Source organism: Semicossyphus pulcher, unplaced genomic scaffold, assembly GCF_022749685.1.
Source record: "Semicossyphus pulcher isolate SPU_LCO1_2020_fin unplaced genomic scaffold, fSemPul1.0.p SCAF_27, whole genome shotgun sequence".
NCBI lineage: Eukaryota > Metazoa > Chordata > Actinopteri > Labriformes > Labridae > Semicossyphus > Semicossyphus pulcher.
In genome coordinates this window covers 6,736,520-6,755,653 of record NW_027211701.1, presented here as the reverse complement: position 1 = coordinate 6,755,653, position 19,134 = coordinate 6,736,520, and the positions used below count along the sequence as shown (strand labels likewise).

The following is a 19,134-nucleotide window of genomic DNA, read 5'->3' as shown; positions in this document are numbered from 1 at the left end:
CCAGGCATTTCCAAAAGTCAACATAATCCTATTCATATTAACTTAAGCTCTATTCAGTTAAATGTGAGGTCTTAAATTCTAGAAACATTTACTGTACCGTTTCCTGTCTCGGCTTTCCTTTCTATTTAAAAAAGACTAAGGATATTTCATACCTAAACAGAGTTTGCAAAATCTTCATGCACTGCACAGGTCCATATGGTGAGTGAAATAAACAATGGGAAGCAATATAAAGGGCAGAGGATTGAGGACATCAACCTACATCAGCTTGGGAACAGATAAGATCAGAGAGGAAATAAATAAGGGATTATTGCAGATGTCACATACATGGACAGAAAATAGTGTGCTGCTCACAAAGACAAGATGTAAACAAATGTAAATGACACAGTTTTATAAAATAGTTGTAGATTTATTTTACTATCAATGAAAAGGTACATTTTTTATTCATGAGAGAGGGACTATATGTTAATTAAGGTTGGATAGAGGCTGAGAGAGAAAAAGTGAGGGGTCAATAGACACAGGCAGAGGAGAGATGAATGGGGGGGGGGGGGTGAGAGCAGGAGGAGCAACAACAGTAGGAGATATGCCTCAGATTATCAACTGGTGTCAGACGCTCTAGAGGCAGATAAAGAGGACGAGAGTGTGCAGGAGGAGAGACAGAGAGAACAAGGACGTCTCTGTGCATGCAAGCTGCGCTGCAACGATGACCGACGCCAAAAGCGTATCATCCACGGAGGTGCCAGAGGGGAAGTTAATGAAAAAGGTCAGTGGATGTACATGCAATAATATGACTTTGCAGTGTCCTTAATCCTGCCACAGCTGCTCTTACTAACTCAATGTGGTATACAGTGGTGACCCAGTGGCTGCCTCTGAGGCCTGGATGACATGGACACACTATTTTCTTTTTTTTAAACATACTGAATTATCTTTTAATTTTAATACCTTTATATGAACATTTTAAGGCACATCTATGTATGCAGTAAAACTTTTTCCATCAATTACATTGTTTTAATGAGAGCAATGCCAAGCTGCCAATGCCCATACCTCTTTGAGCTTGTACATTGAGCCCATATACATTAAGCTCATATTGAATTTTAAGTACTGAACACTATTTGTTTGAATAAAATTGCACTCACAGTAGTTGTGTGTTCTATCTACCTGTGCTGCTGCTGCACAATCTTAACCTGACTTTTTCTGGTCTTAAAGTGTGTAATAGCTCAACAGTTCATCCATTTATGATCTCTGCTGCATAAATAATTATCTCTCACTCAGGTCTCTATGTATTGCTGGGCATTCACTTTTCTGTCTCTTAATAAGTAAGACAACTTTCCCATTTCAAGTTCTTTGTTGCTTCTCCAGGGTTCCATTAAGAAGAAGATTGATTCATTCAGGCGATGGAGTTCAGCAAGCATTAAAAGGCCTCCGAAGCCTAAGGCCAAGACGTTGAGTCTGTCTTCCCCTGTGGAAGACCCCGAGGACCTCTGGTTACGAGAGGGAGAGAGGAGAAAGCTGCGACCCATTGTGGACTCCGTCTTTGGACAGGTAGGATACTGAAGTGACAATGTACCTCGGGTGTCTTTGTTTTAGTGTACAAATGCTATTCCTTTGCTTGTGTGGCACATACACTGTGAGGAGATGACACAATAATGTTTGCCAAATACATCAGGCCAACTTATTCCAACTTCTCAACAATGAAGGTGTGAATGATTTTTTATGAATCAACATCCTGGAAAAAGGAAGGCTGGCTTTGGCTCACTGTTACAATGAGTTTATATATTTATGAGCCCTTTAGAGAAATGAAGTAACCTTCCTTTGCAATTTTGCAAGTAATTCAACTTTTACTTGATTTAAAGGTTCCCTGGAGAGATTTTGAACACAACTAGTAATATGGATCAATGTATCTCACGAGTGCACATGTGACAAAATCTGTAGTATAACTATATTATTATCAGAGCAAGAGAACTACTGTTACAGTTGAGTATTGTGTGTGGTATTTGTTTTTTTAATCTGGGTTGGTTTAATAGAAGTGATTCTCTGCTGACATGTGTGCTTAAACTGAACTTTCTGTTCTCATTGGATTAGTGTGGACTTTAGTTGTACAGTTCCGATGGTTCTGACTTAGGCTAATGTTTGTCCTTCCACCAGCAGCTGAGGCTATGCTGTAGCAAAGGAGAAACACACTTTTGATTTTTAAACTGATTAATTGAGATCTGTCAAAAAAAATGTAAATGAACTTATGGAGCATGGGGTTTATTGGCTTACAAAGCTAAATGTCTCACATAGATTTTACAGGTTTCATCTTTTCTCAGCTGCAAAAACTAGCATGTGTGGCTAACGAATATATAGTAATGGAGCATTATTTCTAAGACCTGGCAGCATACTATTATGTGAATTACAGTTAGCCTGTAATTTTTTGTTCACTGTTGGTCCTCTGTGGAGGAGCTGTTTTTGTCAATCTCTTTTTCTTTTTTCACCCTCTCATTGTTGAGTCAGCTGAGCACTGAGCAACAGATGGAGTGAATGATGAGAATCTGTAGGAGGGGAGGGCAGGGATGAGTGCTGGGAAGTGTTGGATGGCTGGATGTCATAAAGAACCAGAGAAGAGATTGATTGCAAGGTAAAGGGAGATTAGAGCTTAAACAGAAGCACATCTCTCATTCAACATCACTCAAACGACAGATAGTTGAGGGCTGCAGGCTGCATCTCTCAACTCTGACCACCATGAATTTGTTTGACAGATACTTCTCATCACACTGTAAATGAATGCTTCAGTCAGAATCAGTAAGAGATTGAATCAGTTCCACAGTTAAGTCTTGATCTGAGTTCTAATCTGTGTAGTACGCAACTTAAATGACTTATCTTAATTCATCACTTACAATGATAAAACATGGCCTAGCACGGGTTCACAGAGGCAAGTTTTTTTACCCAATCAATCACTTTGGATTTTATATGAGTGGTGTGGTAGTTACATAAAAGAAGATGAAAATATAACATCAGCAGTTTACTCAGAAACATATTTCCAACAGTGTAAAATGCTGACTGTGAACCAGGTCAGTCTATGCTCATCTATGCAGGACAACTGATACAATTCAGTATATGCTGCTGAATTTATTAATGAAGCTTTTATTAAGAACAAATAAAGTTAGTGCCCAGCATTGCCAGCATTGTACCAAATTGGTGATCTGTCATTGAACTTCTTGAATTAAGGATAATTAAAATATATGTGCTTAGTTCATCTTCATCCTAGGGGTCATTGCATGGGTGAAAAAAGGAACTCAATCAAAAATGTAGAATGAAATTGTCACCCATAAAACAAAACCAGGGCACACCATAGGATTTTTGTAGAATTAAAATGTTATTTCTCAGTACAAAATCAGCACACTGCTAACAACGACAGCAGGATGACATTATTTGTTATTAAAATCACTGAAAAATGAATCGGTTTTATGACGTGACAACACCATTGATAGGATTTGGTTTGGTTTAGACATGAAAAACAATTTGTACAGCTTTAGGGGAACATTGTGGTTTGGGTTTCATTATGGTTTGGAGACTTTCATCGACTTGGTTACAATGATAAGCATGAGGATGAGGTTAGGGAAAGATCATGTTCATGCTCAGAAAAATCACTATTAGGTAAGAAATGGGGAATAACAGTGTTAAAGTTTGAACCCGTCAGGGCTTCGTCACTTGAATATAACTATGTTTTCTGCCAATTGCTGTAATGACTGTTGTTTTTCTTGAGAGGACAGTCTTGTCCACATTCATGTTTAAATCCTCATTAAAAAAGCACTAAAACAAGTGTGTAAGCAGGAATGTATTTGTAAATGTAGCTGAGACAATGAAATGCAATTCATGAAGTTCGGTTTGACAGACAGACCCATTCAATGTATTTTTTATTACACTTTATTGAATATATTTTCATTAAAAACATTAGTAACCTTAGTTACTTTGTTAATGGGGATTGTTAACATAACATAACAGCTTTGAAAAAGATATAGTCTGTGCACAGGTCAGTGTAATTCCTCCCCATAATTGGTTTTTAAAAATGTGTTAAATTTAGTTTTCCAGTAATTTTGTTTGTCGAATTCAACTACAGCTGATCTGATGGTCTTCGAAAAACATTTTCACAACATATATGTGTCTCCTTTATCATACATCTTACACAAAATGTAACTTTATAATGCTCTGAAACTTTAATTGAGAACTGCCTTTTAAATGTTTTGAAAAGAGGTTCAATTTTAATTTTGGCTGTTCATTTGTCTCTCAGTCTTTTTCTGAAAACATCACATCCGGTTACACTTTTTACTTTAGAATGTAAGTATTTACAGTGTGCACATACAAAGCAGCTTTAGCAGACAGATTTAAAAGCGGGTTAGTGGATGGACTATTATCACTTCAGCACTCTTAGCAGCAACAGTTGTGTCCTATATCATGGTGGAGATAAAGATCATGCAATTCCAGCTTTCTGTGACTTTCTGTCCCTTCATCCTATTTTGACAGAGAGTCTTTAATCCGAATGACCTCAAGGACCTCAGAAAAAAAAAATCTTCTAACTTTTAGGTCACATGAACACGCATAAACAAAATCTAGACAGGTGCAACAGGCATTATCCAATCTTTTAGAATGGGTCAGTGGGAGAGAATGAGAGCAGGGCATGTGGGCCAATCCAGACAGCCTCATGTTGTTGCAGTCTGTAAAATGATGTCAAGTTAAAGTGAAATCCTGTCTGAACCAGTGCTTTTACCTCATCTGAACTCATGCTGTGGGCGCAGTTTGTCATGAGTTTGGATATAAGTTCAGGTCTTATAATGGTTTTGTTAAGTAATACTTAATAAATGTAAAATATGTAAAAATGTTCTGCATATTAGAAAGACTGGTTGTTGAATTGGCTTAAAAAAGAGCATCCATACCTGTTGAAATGTTTTTGAACAGTTTTAATGCTGAGGCAGAATCAGCTTCTGTCTGTCAATGGATGGATTGGCTTATAATGCATTTTGCCATGCTATTTAATTACATACACACATCACATATAGCAGCATTAATAGATGTTGTTTTTCCACTGGGGGTATAGCAGAAAACTCAATATTAACATATCAGCAACCAATTGCCAATTTTCAAATCCAGCAGCAACTGGATCAATCATGTTGAGTTTTATTGCTGGCCACATGGCAAATGTTGACTCCAAACATGTTTGGTCTTCATGCTAAACAGAACCCATTCTGCCCGCTCAGGGGGGTATACTACGAAGCAGGAGTTATTGAGGTAACTTCAGGGTTAACTCTGAGTTTTCAGCACTACGAAGGTGGTTCACTTCTTATCTTCACAGCAGCCTGGGTTCAGTTTCGACACGGGCCCTTTGCTACATGTCACACTATAAAAAGCAACCTATAGAATCTACTCAATAAAATTGAGGTAACAATTTGCACTTTATTTGATTGAGTAAATTTTACCATATCTTTTGAGTGAAGAGTACCTAAATTTAACAACTATGACACACTAAAATAGATTAGGTAAATTCAAACACACTTGCAGAGACCAGAAAAGCAGCTGCTTAGCTCCACCTACCCTCTCTGGCAGACCTACCACTGCTGGATGATGGAAAACCTGTCACTAACTGGATGCCGCTTGTGATTTTTTCTGCGAAAGTCACCATCGACACCCAGTCCATAATAATACTATATACTGCAAATGCAAGGCTTTCATCAGTGGGCCATATGCTGAATCACCAATCACCACCAAACCACCTCCTTCGGTAATAGATAGTGACTTGAAAATCTTTGAGATTATCACTTTAACTATTTGCCACACAAACACCTGTTGTATGAGTGCACTCAACACAACAGCAGTGGCAAAGCAAAGATCACACGCATCAAGGTTTTTACATGACAATAGGATGTCGTTTGCACAGACAGTTCTGCTCTCGAAAATAATGCCATCTATAGAATCTTTCTTATTGATGCTGGGATTTGAAAACAAAATGTAGTACCTGTAATACTGATATATAAACATTGATCCGTCCACCTCTACCTTTAATCTCCACTTTTGTCAAGCAAGTTGCTAACTTTGTGATCCATTTGGCACTGGGAAACATCTGACTGCTGCTCTAGCTCAATGTAAATAAGTGTTTTTTTCTTGAATAGAAAGAACTGATTAGAAGGGAGGATGTGTTTATCTTTTTCAGTCATTATGTGAGCTGAAAAATCTCATACTGTATTTGTGCGGCCATGTTAGTGTGACAAGTAGAACCAATCATAACTCTGCCGTCTCACCTCAGCTTGATCCTCATATTACACATTCTGTAGCAGATATACTGTATGAATTCAATTGCTAGAGAGATCATCACAGGTTCATGGTCAGAAGACACGCTTTGATGTATGTGAATGATACAGAGTATACTGACAAAGACTGAGTGAAGGGCTGAAAGCTCTTATACTACATAGTAAAGTGTCATTACATGTATTTAATGTCCAAACATGTTAGAAGATATAGGTTTTAAAGGCTCAACGACACTGATACTGTGCTGCTGTAAATAGTCACAGTATGACGAATGCTGCATAACTGTCATCATTCTTGGAGATTTTGGTTGGTTGAATTTAGTATCTGAATAGTTGAATTTGTAGGTCAGGATTTACAGCATTTGAATTAAATTTGTGTTTGTATGTAACGTACAGGCATGTGTAAGCAGGCAAATACACTCGGACACGCCCCGTCTGGGCCAAAATGCTTGACCCGACCTACGTCACAGCTGTTAGCATAGCATGGCATGCAAAATCCTGACTATTGGAATATGTCCATCATGGCCCCAGCTGTGGCTTTTCTGTTCGCCTGTCTTCTATCCTCGTCTGTCGGGCATCTGGTGCGCTTGCTGTTGTCGAGGGATAGAGCACGAATTCTCACCCAAATGCTCTATGTTTGGATTTGTGGCTAAAAGCTTTGTTTTCACACCAGGTTTCTGATTGAGGCCGGATGTCAGTGAAGTGACTTTTTTTTCCACTCAACAAGACAAAGACTGTCAATTTTGCTTTCTGTGTGCATGATCTCTCCTGTCTCGTGTCTACTTTTTGATGCCTTCGCTTAATACCAGCCTAAGCCATTGTTGCAGTTACATGATGAAATGAAGCATTCTGTGCATGAATGTGAAATATATGATGGGAAACAATGCAGGAAAAAGCTCATTACAGGACTGAGACTTCCATTTGCTAATCTGGTTGATGTCCAGCTGGATCAGTGGGCTAAGGCACATACTGTTATATAACCGGGACACCGTGGATACAAATCCTTTGTCACAAGTCATCTCATCACTCTCTTTCCTCTCTACTTAACAGACTCTCAGTTGAAATGTTCTGTTATTTAAATTCCCCCTACAGAAAGATAAAACACTCCCATGATCAGATGGAGAATCGTGTCTGTGGAGCTGTAGAGATTCGATGATTGTTACAACTGTGCTGTAACACGGATTTCCCTTCTTCACCAATCCCCCTGTTACTTCCCTCTCTCCTTAGGCTTAGTACGCTGTTCAAAACACACAGTTGTTTCTGTAACTGAAACGATTGACTTTTGCATGTAGGCCTGAGGCTGGCATCTGGTGGTGGTTCATATGAATTACAGCAGGGGTTCCCAACCTTTCTGACTACACGGACCAGACAGTAGCAAAATACTTTTGACGGACCGGGGGCGGGGGGGTTCGACACGCATGCGCATAAATCACGGTCACACGCACGGAAAAACAGACAGATCGTATCTGTATTTATTCAGTGAGGACACTGCATCAAAGTTTTTTTTAATACGGGACGGGCCGACGAGACGGACGGCGCGATCCATATGATCCATAGTGTGATCCTTACAGTTTATCTGAATTTATAATGTGATCCAGCAGTGAGCAGTTTATAATCATGCAGCGCAGTGACTGTCTGTATCTGTGTGTTTCTCAGGGTCTGCCCCTGACTTAATAGCGTTGTGATCGGTCCTGTATTTCCGTGAAAACCCTTTATAAAGCATAAAATACGTCTTCACACGCTGTGACTGAGATGAGCCGGAGGTGATCCACGCGGAGTTTATCAGAGTTATCATGCGTGGGGAGGAGACAGCCGTTAGGAGAGGAGCAGATATGACGCAGTCTGTGTCTGTTTTGATGCTCAAACCTGCATCAATAACTTTGCGATCCGTCCGTATTTCTGTGCACAGCTAAAGTAAAAAAAAACTTCCTCTCCAGCTGTGTAGTTCAAATATTTCACTGATAAACACAGGGCTTTAGAGGGGCATCAGGCTTCTTGATCAAAGTTTCATGGGTTGCGAAGCTAGGGTTGCCAGGTCCGCGGTTTTTCCAGCTGAATTGGGCGACTTTTGAAGTGTCTTTAGAGGCCCGAGGCCCTGTGTGGTTGCACACTTAATGTCACAGACACCTATTGGGTTTCGCGGCTGAACAACCTACGGCCCGGTACCGGTCCGCGGACCGGGGGTTGGGAACCCTTGAATTACAGCTGAGAACAGTCCATCTTTACATCAGCAACATGCTGAGCTTTGCTGGTCTCTTCAGGTGACACACTGTCAGTGAAACGGTATCATAAATCTGCTCATGGATAAATCATTATGCCTGGAAAAGTACATCATGAAAAAAAATGTGAAGAGGTGGGTCTGTTTGAAGTTGTCTCATTTCCCAAGCTTAGTGTGTAAGAGCCCAGTTATTTATAGAAGCAGAAGAAGACATCAGAAGAGCAGCAATGTGGTTATTTCTGCACTGAAAAAAATATTGCATTGTTAAAGAAAAATAAGAAAATATTCATATGTAAAACAAAATGTAATGGGGTGAAAGTCCTTCTGAACAGATGATTTTAATTCGAGGTGCTCAGCGCTGGTGATCCAAATGAGATGATAAGGTGCATAACTTAAGGGCAAAGGGCAATTATGAAAGAGTGAGACATGAGAAAGAAAAGCAGGAAGGAAAAGAATATAGAGCAAAGGAATCCTTTCGCAATAATTGCATAAACAAGATTTAAAGTTTCTGAAAACAAGACGAATGATTTAAAAAACAGACGAGATGAGTCACATTATCCTGGAGATTTTTGCCAGTTTCTCCATGCAGCTTTCACAAAGTGCTGCTCATGGTGGGTATATCTGGGTCTATATGAAAAATACAAAAAAGAGTACAGTGTAGAGCTGCTCTATATGAAAAGTGATTTGGTGCTATCTAAATAAAAATGTATTGATTGATACCACTCCTAATAAATAGACTCAACATAGACTGCGCCTTTTTGTCTCCAATGTCATCTAACTTTTCTACAAACAATAATTATAATGTAATAATAACATACAATTTCATCTCAGTCACATATTAGTTACTTGAAATATAAAAGTCCATGTCCAAAAAAGAAGCCTGTAATAGGGCTATAGAAGACATGCGGGTCATAGTTCTGGAATTCGTGTTTGTTTAACTTCACAAAGATGAGTTTGTAGTATTCAAACACATATATTCACCCAATTGAAACATTTCAAGTAAAAAACAAAAAAAAAAAAGCCTAATAATGTATGTTTAAATGAAAGTTTTTATTCTCTACTTGTATCCGCCTGACAGATAACAGGAGTCTTTACAACATAATTTGTACAGTAACTATAATTGAACAGTGGAATGATTAAATAAAATGTGATCATTACACTAGCATACAAAGTCAAATGATTCAGGGATTCAAATTGAACTAAATTCAAGTTAAACCAAATAAAACTTTATATTTTCCACCAGATCATGATGTAATAGAAACAAATACTTGTTAAAAACTTATAGACAGGTTATACATAAAATAATTATTAACAGATTAATCTATACAAATTGATAGAGTAGTAGTACAGTAGATACAGTATATGTATGTATATATCATAGATCAAATTGTAGTCAATTTGATATTTGTCGTGTTTTCCCTTCTCTTTGCAACCCGTGTCCAACATTAACACACACAACATCACTTCACTGAGGTTACACATTCCTCTCTTCTATCAGGGCCACCATTGCTCCCATTCTTTGGACATAAAAATTGTACTAAAATGGGGCTGAGTACTCTTCATATATACCTCCCTCTTCAATCCTGCACTCCCCTAGCCTGTCAACATAACTCTTCCCCTCTAATCTGAAATGCTGGGGATTAAACAGGCAGCCAATTCTACATCCATAATTCTACCACCCCCTTTCCCTCTCTCTCATTCCCTCTCTCTCTCTCACACACACACAAACACACACACGCATACAAACACACACTTACACAAATAAACCCATAGAGTTCTGCCAGACTAGTCATTTTGAGACCGTAAGCCCGATGTTTGGGAGGCAGAGAGAGGAAGGTGGGTGGAATGGATTAGATTAAGTTGGTCCAAATTCAAGGGATCACTCATGGCAAGAGGGGTTGACAAATAAACACAAAAAAGTGTGTGTCTGTGTGAGAGAGAGCAGGGAGAGATAGAGAAAATGGTCGAGTCATGCAATCAGAGCCGGAGTCTGGCAGCAGCAGGTTGTTTCAGCCCAGATATGACCCAGCTCTCCTACCCCACCCTGTCTGACTCCGGCACTCTTCTGCTATTCAATAATATCTCCACCACATGTCTCAAAGCTCATCATGACAGCAGTCAACATCCTACAGGAGTTTAGGATTTAATGCCACATCATATACCTACCTTTTACTCTCACTGGACCAATAGGATCTTGGATTGTAGCACGTGCACTGAGAGAAATCCTCTTTCGCTTACAGTTGTAGTGGTGCAAGGGGGAAACATTTGCCGTCGTCTCACTGGGTCTGATAGACGCTGACCCATGGACTTCACTGGACGTAGTGGATTTTAATCTGACAACCCAGCAGAGAGGGAGAACAGAGAAAAAGAGGAACAGGGGAAGAAGTGTGGGGGGACAAACAAGGAGGAAAGGGAGGGAGAAGACAGGGAGAAGAGGGCAGGGTGATGGGAAACATCAACAAGGCTTCTAAAAAGAACAGTAAAAAGAAGGTAAGGATCCATTTCACTGCTTTCAGCTGAGAGAAATAGAGTTTGAAAGATATTTAAGACATTGCTTTTTGGACATTTACTTCTATATCTAATCATAAACATTTACTTATGTGTAGTTACTCATTTGAAAATTTACAAGTTACATTTAAACAAAACAACTTCCTGTCGGACACAAAAGCCATCGAAAAGGATTATGATTGTGATAAACAAGGCAAATAAATTCTGAATTTGACTCATGACTGTTTGCAATAATTAGTCATTAGGTGAGAAATTGATCTGGGTCCTAATCCAGTTGGTTCAATTCCTCAAAGGGCGAGTCGCCTGTAGAACGAAGCGGCACTCCAATGGCTGCCACCACTCTGGGGGGCCAGGGTGGTGCAGGTGAGGCAGACACGGATGAAGAGGAGGAAGGAGGGAGCGAGCAGGAGTTCGACGAGCCCCTGTGCGCTCTGGTTAAGAACTGCAACATGCTGCACAACTTAGTGGGGCCTGCTTGTATCTTCCTCAGACAGAGCTTCGCTCAGAGTCAGCTTGTATGTATGACACACACACGCACACACGCACACACACACAAACACAAACACACACACACACACACACACACACACACACATGGCATTAACATAGCCAAAATATCCCATAAATCTCTTCATCCATCCATTTTACACTCTGTCCAAGGGAAGCTGAAGTTAAGGCCATCCATCCGTTGAGCCGCCATCATCATCTCAGCCCTTCAATCCAATCTCTATTAATGAGAATTTAACCCTGTGTGTCACTCACAGGGTCCATCAATCCTATAAACCAAATATTGCAATTTTGATTAGACTGATGTCATTGTTTTGTTTCAGAATGTTACTTGTTGAGGGGGAAATACCCATATGACATAAACCTGTATAGTGACAAGAAAAACATTTGCCAAAAGTTAAATAATCAGTCATCTTGAAACAAAACAGTTTAAGAAAGAAAGAAAGAAAGACAGAGAGAGAGAGAGAGATCTATAAGAAGAGAATAGATTTTGTAAAGGACTGTACAGTAATAACTGAGTAAGTGGCCTCCCAATTTGTCTTGATTGCAATTCACCTCATAAATTCATTATCTAATTTTGTTGGTGAAGTCATGCAAGGCTATTTTTACGGATTAATGTTTGATATAGCGATGGGGAATATGGCAGCGATCAATGCTAGTAATTTCCTGTTAAGTTCCTGTGCAGCTAGCACAACTGAAAAGAGCCATTAGGATGGTGGTGTTACTGAGCTACAGGCTCCTGATGAATTGGAAGACCTTGGGCTGAGTTTAGACGAGAAATATGGCGTACTGACTGAACACAGGGAATAAATGTGATGCATTTGCATTTACATAGACCCTGTATCAGTTGTTTGGTTGAATATGGGGTGTTCCTTTAACCGGCAAACCTAGTGGAGCATTTAGCAATAGAGAGCCAGATGTTTTTTCTCAGGAGTTGGTGGAGACCAAAAGCAAAATTTGCAGCCACAGATTTGCATTTGTCAGAAACATGCTTTTGCTCTGTATTAGCTGGATACACAACTGTTTGCTAACAGTTTTGCCACATTGCTTTATACAATGACAGTGTGTCAACTACAGGGTTAGAGCCCGTTAAACAACAAGGCCAACCACAAGAAAAATGTTTTGCATGTACAGCTCAAATATGCCAAAAAGCAAAAGACACAGTGTTTTCATACGTCTGAATTAGTGCAGTTGCTATAATCATATTGTTTTAACAATGACTTCTTGTATGTAAAAGGGGTTGCTGGTAGTAATGAAGCCACAGTGATTAACTCTCAACTCTGCAGTTCTGCGAAGGTCTACGCAACATTTTAGCCTCTTTCAGATCATTATTTCGGTTTACAACCAACAGCTTCAGTGTTTAAGTTCTCTCACAGATCCACTTAGTTTACATCTAGGTTCAGACATGAACTCTTAAAACAGACTGAAGACTACTTGCCTGATATGAAAGGGCAGAGAAACAAAGTTAGAAATTATGTAGTAAAGAAGTGGAGCATTTAGCTGCTAGAGGGCCAAACTAGTGGGTTAGTAGACAGGTTGGAAGGTTCAGCAACACTACTCCAAATGAATGCTAATGTTGCTTTGTTTCTGCTCAATATTTACATTTTTTGACAATGATGTTGCTAGAAACACCAATAGCTCAAATTTTGTTTGTACAATATACTTGAATTTATGGTGAAGTAAGTATCTACAAATGAAATCGACATCAACTTTCAATTTGTGTTGAGTGCTAATAAGATAATGTTAGCTTGCTTAAATACTTGAATAAGATGATGACTATGGTAAACTTAAGGGCTTATAATTTTTCAAATAAACACGTAAATATTGTCAGGGTGATCAAAATCAATAATGTTAGCATTTAGGTCAAAGCCATCGGCTGTAAAAAGAGATAGACAACATGACAGCTCCCCAAAAGTGAAGCCAAAACATCTGGAACTCCCCCTTCTGACTGACTGCAGTAGAAGTCATGAAGTCTGCCGCCTCCATGTTAACAGACAGGACATAGGTCAACCTATAAAATCATTTTTTTGAGCTCCTGCAGCTGATCTGTTCTGGATAAGCTGAGTTGAGGAGGATGAATGAAGACATAGCTAACACTACAGTCACTGAACTTTCAATAAGCGTAATCGTTTTGATTAGCAGAATCGGCAGTAAGCCATACAGTGGCTGCACCAGTCAATTCCCTACTGCGCTCCAAATGGGCAAGATGGCAGCAACCACGGCTATGGTCATTTTTGCTTCACTTTTTGACAATGAGAGGAGGTGGAGATGCGTCATCTATCTTTAAATACAGTCATTGGTCAAAGCACAGCTGTCCATACGTACAGTACTTTCGTAGTCTATCAATCTAAAGTTGATAATATGGTTTAATTCTCTTTTCTTGTTAATTATCAGGGTTACAGTTGTCTTTGATCCGTCCAATAAACCAGCTGTATGTTTTTATCACACTCCTGAACTTGTAGGAACTTCGGAACAACTTGTAGATCGATAAAAAAAAAGTTGTAGATTGAGGAAAAAGATGGAATTCCTAGATGAAGGACGCAGATTAGTCATGGATAGTGTGAGAATAATAGCCTTTACTGTTCATTAATCCTATAATCCAACATTATTGTCTCAGACTGCAAACTAAAATTAAGCCATGGAATGATTACTTCTTTTGGATAGCAGTGACCATTGCATTAACAACCCATTTCCCTTATTAATGGTGGCATTACATTTTTGTTGCATGATCAAGTTTCTTTTTTTCTTGTTTGTTTTTTGTTTTTTTTAAATCTTTTTACTTCAGAAACTTTTATTAATTCTGAGCTGCTGATGTTAAAGACATTTTCTAAAGCAATGAGAAGTTTTAAAATAAAGATAAAAAAATAACACAATGGGAACAAGGAATTTGCTGTCTACGTACAATATATGTCAGTCACCAATTTAAGTAAAAAAGACCACCATGAAATGTGGAAATTGAGTGTTTGCTGTATGCTCAGTTTATGTAAACATTTGTTAACCAAGTGGTGCAGATGCAGAATTAAGATAAAATAAAAAATAAATCAGTGGCAGATAGAGAAATGAAAAACCGATAAGCCTTCGTGATTTGTAATACAATTTACAGCTGTAATCTCCCTGCCACTGTTCTCTCTCCTGCATCCAATAATCCAGGCCTGTATTATTCCTGCTGCTGATGTCACAGCCTGCAGGACTCATCCTGGCATTACCTTCTGTCTATGTCACAACATGCTGAAGCCATCTCAACAATAACTAAAAACTGTTTTCTTTTGTGCTTGTGGCTGTAGCTAAAAGTGTACTGTGTTACTGTCCAAATAATTTTAGGCTCTGACTTTCCCATTTTTCAAAGTAATAAATGATAGTAACTTAAGTATTATTTCCACAAATGTACTCATGTTAAGCTTGGGTGTCTTTCTTTGGGCTCGCAACATACAAATCCTTTCATCAACTTTGTTGCTTGTGTGTGTGTGTGTGTGTGTGCTTGCAAGTGTGTGTGCCTTACATCTGTATATTGTATGCAGGAATTGGTCATCGTGCATTTGCAAGGTTCTTTGTTATAACACATTTGTACGCTTGCGGTGGAGCATATGCCTAGCAGACTTTCAAAGCTCCTTCACCAGCAGGACCAGAATGAGATTGGACACGAGATTGTCGACTAAAGAGGTTATTAGGGTCAGTCAGATCAAAAAACCAAATAATCCTGTAATAGAATCTCAGCTCAGGCTGTTGAACATGGAATAAAAATGATTCACAGCAAAGATGAACCACGAGAATCTGAAGCACTAAAATTACGCTTTTGTGGCTGTGGCTGTGCATGTTAAACAGAACATGAAGAATGCCACTGAAAGTGTGTGTGTGTAACCAACCTAATTCTCTGTCTTTACTTTCATCTATTTGCACCATCGCAGGACAGAGATCTACGACCAGAGGAAATGGAAGGTACAGAGATATGAAAAGCTTTATCCAAATCCTCCTTCCATCCCTTGTTCCCTCAGTCCTCTCTCTGTCTTCCTTCTGTTTGACTGTGAAATATTGTGCTTTCCTGTACAGAGCAGAATTTCAAAAGACTTTCCTGACTTTGCCCTCTCAGTGACTGTGAGTTATAAGAACCAGCGGAGATGGGTTTTTTTTTACTTGCACTGTGGATCAAAGGGAAGGATTATTATTCAAAGGAAAAGATTTACTATATTCCTCACTTCTGGCTTCCACTTTTACATGATTTGACTATGGAGGAAATAATCAGACACATGTGTGTTTTTTTGAGGGGGGTAGTAACTCTGTACATTTTGTGAATCCCACTGACATGTTAGTTGTCATAGTTTTATTTATGCATTTTTAATAGACAAATAAAGTGGTACAAACACAGTGATTCATTGTCTGTCAATTTGATTAACAAATTAACAGAGCAAGCTCATACAAAAAACAAACTAAGAAAAAGAAAAAAATGTTGACCAATGATCTGCATCTGTGGACTTTGGTTACTCCAAGTTATTCTTTTATTTGATTAGTACTTTAGAGATTTAACATTGCTACCATAAGACTTCCAATAACATGAGTCACACAAACTAGCAGCGTCTTTTTCCACGTCACTCATCCGTGTCAAATTCTGGCACTAACAATGCAACCCACAATGCAAACCGCTGACAGCACAGTTTGAGATTCAGATGTGTTATGCTAGTAGCAGCTAATGTAGCCTCGAGCCTTTATCCTCTGGTGGGCCTACCTCTTTCCACTGCACTACCCCCATATTTTGTAGTCTTAAACGCCAACCAAGCCCAAGTGACATATCTTTGGGGAATGCATATGATGCCACAAAATATCTTATTGTTACAAGTAACAACTAGTTACAACATAGGTACGTTAACGTTTTCAGGCTTATGTAACATTTTATTATTTATTTAAGGCCAATCTGAGTAGAATTGTAGATTTGATTCTTTGGCACCACCCAGTGGCAGCCTAGAAAATACATATAATCAGAAAACCTCCCTTCAGACACACATGAACAGGAAACATAAATAGGGACTAAAATTCACAGTGTCAAAGCAACACAGACTAGACCAATTATCACCAGAATGTCTTATTCTACAACCTTTTATGGATCCGATTAATTTATGAAGATACAAAAATAACTAATAATAATAATAAATAAATTAGGAATTCTAAAAAGAAAAAGAGAACACACCTCAAAAATTTAGTCATTTGTATTTTCCACCTTTTTCCTGCAGAGCTACGTGAGGCATTCAGGGAGTTTGACAAAGACAAGGATGGATTCATCAGCTGTAAGGACCTGGGCGAGTGCATGAGGACTATGGGATACATGCCCACAGAGATGGAACTAATTGAACTCAGCCAGCAGATCTGTAAGTGCTGCAAATACACATTCACAGAGAGAGAGAGAGTATTGGGCTTCGTGTGTGTCTCTCTCCTAACGACACAAAATCATCAATCATTTGAAGATCAGTGAACAACTTCTTCTCCCTCTAGGTGGCGGCAGAGTGGACTTTGAGGACTTTGTGGAACTAATGGGTCCTAAGATGCTTGCTGAAACTGCAGATATGATTGGTGTCAAGGAGCTGAGGGACGCATTCAAAGAGGTCTGTAATACAATTTATGAACTTGTAAACCAATAGACATTTTTCTGAAGTGACTAACTCCTTTCCCCAACTTTTACCCATTAAGCATATCTTTTTTCTCGACCCCATCATTTTTATTTTTTCAGTTTGACTCTGATGGTGATGGTCAGATCAGCCTCGGGGAGCTGCGAGAAGCTATGAAAAAGCTGATGGGGGAGCAGCTCAACCACCGCGAGATTGACGAGATCCTGCGAGATGTGGATCTCAATGGGGATGGACAGGTGGACTTTGAAGGTGAGTTATTGAAAATTAAGGGATTGAAGCAGCCAAGGCACCGAAACTGCTTTTAAGTGATGCTTAAAAAGATCATAGAATCTTATTTAGCAGCATGGATGCTAAGGCTAATGGAAAATTGTAGAAAGCAAGGCAACAGTTAAGGAGGATGCTAACTTTTTTCTTAACCAATAATAACAATTAATCTTTTTCTTCCAGAGTTTGTGCGAATGATGTCTCGCTGACCCTTCACTAAACATCCCTCTACTGCACTAAAGACAACAAGGACCAGACTGCACACATGTTTGTGTCATTATTTTTGATGTACAAAGATTTCTTTGTGTCTGTATTACTTTCATCAGTTACTTCCATTACCTGTCAAATATAAGAGAACCCCTTAATTGTGTTACTGTATTATGAATGTAATATGTATTTAACATGTAATGACAGATGGTAGATTGATGACTCTAGACGGTTTAACCAAAGCTGGTCCCTCTTAAAGTAAATTTGAATAGCTCTGAACGGAGAATCACATACCAGCAATACAATATATGCAGTACATATGTTTATATATTTATATGATTTCAATGATCTAAAATCTACATAATGAACTGTTATGACTGCAACTTTGTGATGTAGTTGTAGTGTAGATAGCAAAATTAGTTGATGATAGAGTAAGTTAATGAATGAAATTTTACATCTTTACTGTACAAACTCATAAAGTACTTTTAACATATCTTCAGTGGGTTATATAATTCAGCCAATGCAGGGGAAAAAGTCAATTTTGTTTGTATTAAACTTTTATTATTTTTGAGATTTGATAACTTCGCGGACTGCAACATACTTGTCCACATCAAATTTATGCCTATTGCCCATTTGTCCATTTTACTATTCAGGTGGAAAATAATTGACAGAGTGTCTCAAAGTACATTTTATGCAATCCTGTTTACATGTTTAATGTTATTTTTGTACAGTGTTCAACAAGACAGATCTTTTAAAAGATACATTGTAAATAAAAAAGTGAATAACAGTAAAATAAACTAGTTTTTATTAACCACAATCCTTCCCTCTTTCTCTATTTTTTTTTTTTTTTCATTCGTCTAATTTGATTAGATTACATTATGAAGCGTCTTTCTCGTAAAGCCTTTAAAAAGCTTTTTATCCTCCTGATAACCAGTTTATCACTGCAGTGTATACCTAATTTGTCCTTCTAGACCAGAGGTCACTAACTGGCGGACCGGGGTCCGGGTCCGGACCCAGAAGCTGTCCCATACGGACCCAGACCTACAGCCAAAACAGAAAGATTATGATTCAAAACCTGACGGGGCGCTTCTATTTTAAGCGGCGCAGCTTTTGTAGTCTTTACGGTAGTGGTTTAGTGGATGAAACGTACAGACCAATTACATGCAAGTTAAGCCATCCCAGGTGATACTACTCAGCCAATCAAGTCTGTGCATTCCAGGCAGTATACACTGTGACTTTACAGCGCAGACAGAGAAAGACGGAGTAAGACGGAGAAAGGGAGAGATCGAATCTACTGTGCCGGAGAAAGCTGAGAAAAAGACGGAGAAAGGGAGAGATAGATACTACTGCGCTTGAGAGAGTTGAGAAAAAGACTGGTAAGACGGAGAAAGGGAGCGAAAATACGGAATAAATGGCGCTTTCCAAAAAAAGAAAAGTGGACAGCGAAAATAGAGCATTTAATCCGGAATGGACAGACTCATTTCTGTTCATACTTCCCTCTGGGAGCACTAAACCAGTGTGTCTCATATGTTCAGAAACT

General features: G+C 38.9%; 1 protein-coding gene across 2 annotated transcripts; it reads left to right on the top strand.

The window, feature by feature from the left end:
• Window positions 1–700: 700 nt before the first annotated feature.
• cabp2a (calcium binding protein 2a) lies at window positions 701–17,596 on the top strand. Of its 2 annotated transcripts, XM_069676913.1 has the most exons (8): window positions 701–760; window positions 1,357–1,539; window positions 11,295–11,516; window positions 15,414–15,444; window positions 16,731–16,865; window positions 16,990–17,099; window positions 17,225–17,372; window positions 17,571–17,596. In XM_069676913.1, exons 1-8 carry the CDS (start codon window positions 701–703, stop codon window positions 17,594–17,596), a joined length of 915 nt encoding a protein of 304 aa, XP_069533014.1. The 2 variants fall into 2 exon arrangements, with proteins under 2 accessions (XP_069533014.1, XP_069533015.1); XM_069676914.1 differs by lacking the exons at window positions 701–760; window positions 1,357–1,539 and adding an exon at window positions 10,939–10,983.
• Window positions 17,597–19,134: the final 1,538 nt, after the last annotated feature.

Bases quoted from the DNA above. Each gene is read 5' to 3' on its own strand.
- cabp2a (XM_069676913.1), top strand. From the start codon at position 701: ATGACCGACGCCAAAAGCGTATCATCCACGGAGGTGCCAGAGGGGAAG. The intron at 1,540-11,294 runs GTAGGATACTGA...AATTCCTCAAAG, and splicing joins TGGACTCCGTCTTTGGACAG to GGCGAGTCGCCTGTAGAACG. The intron at 11,517-15,413 runs GTATGTATGACA...GCACCATCGCAG, and splicing joins GCTTCGCTCAGAGTCAGCTT to GACAGAGATCTACGACCAGA.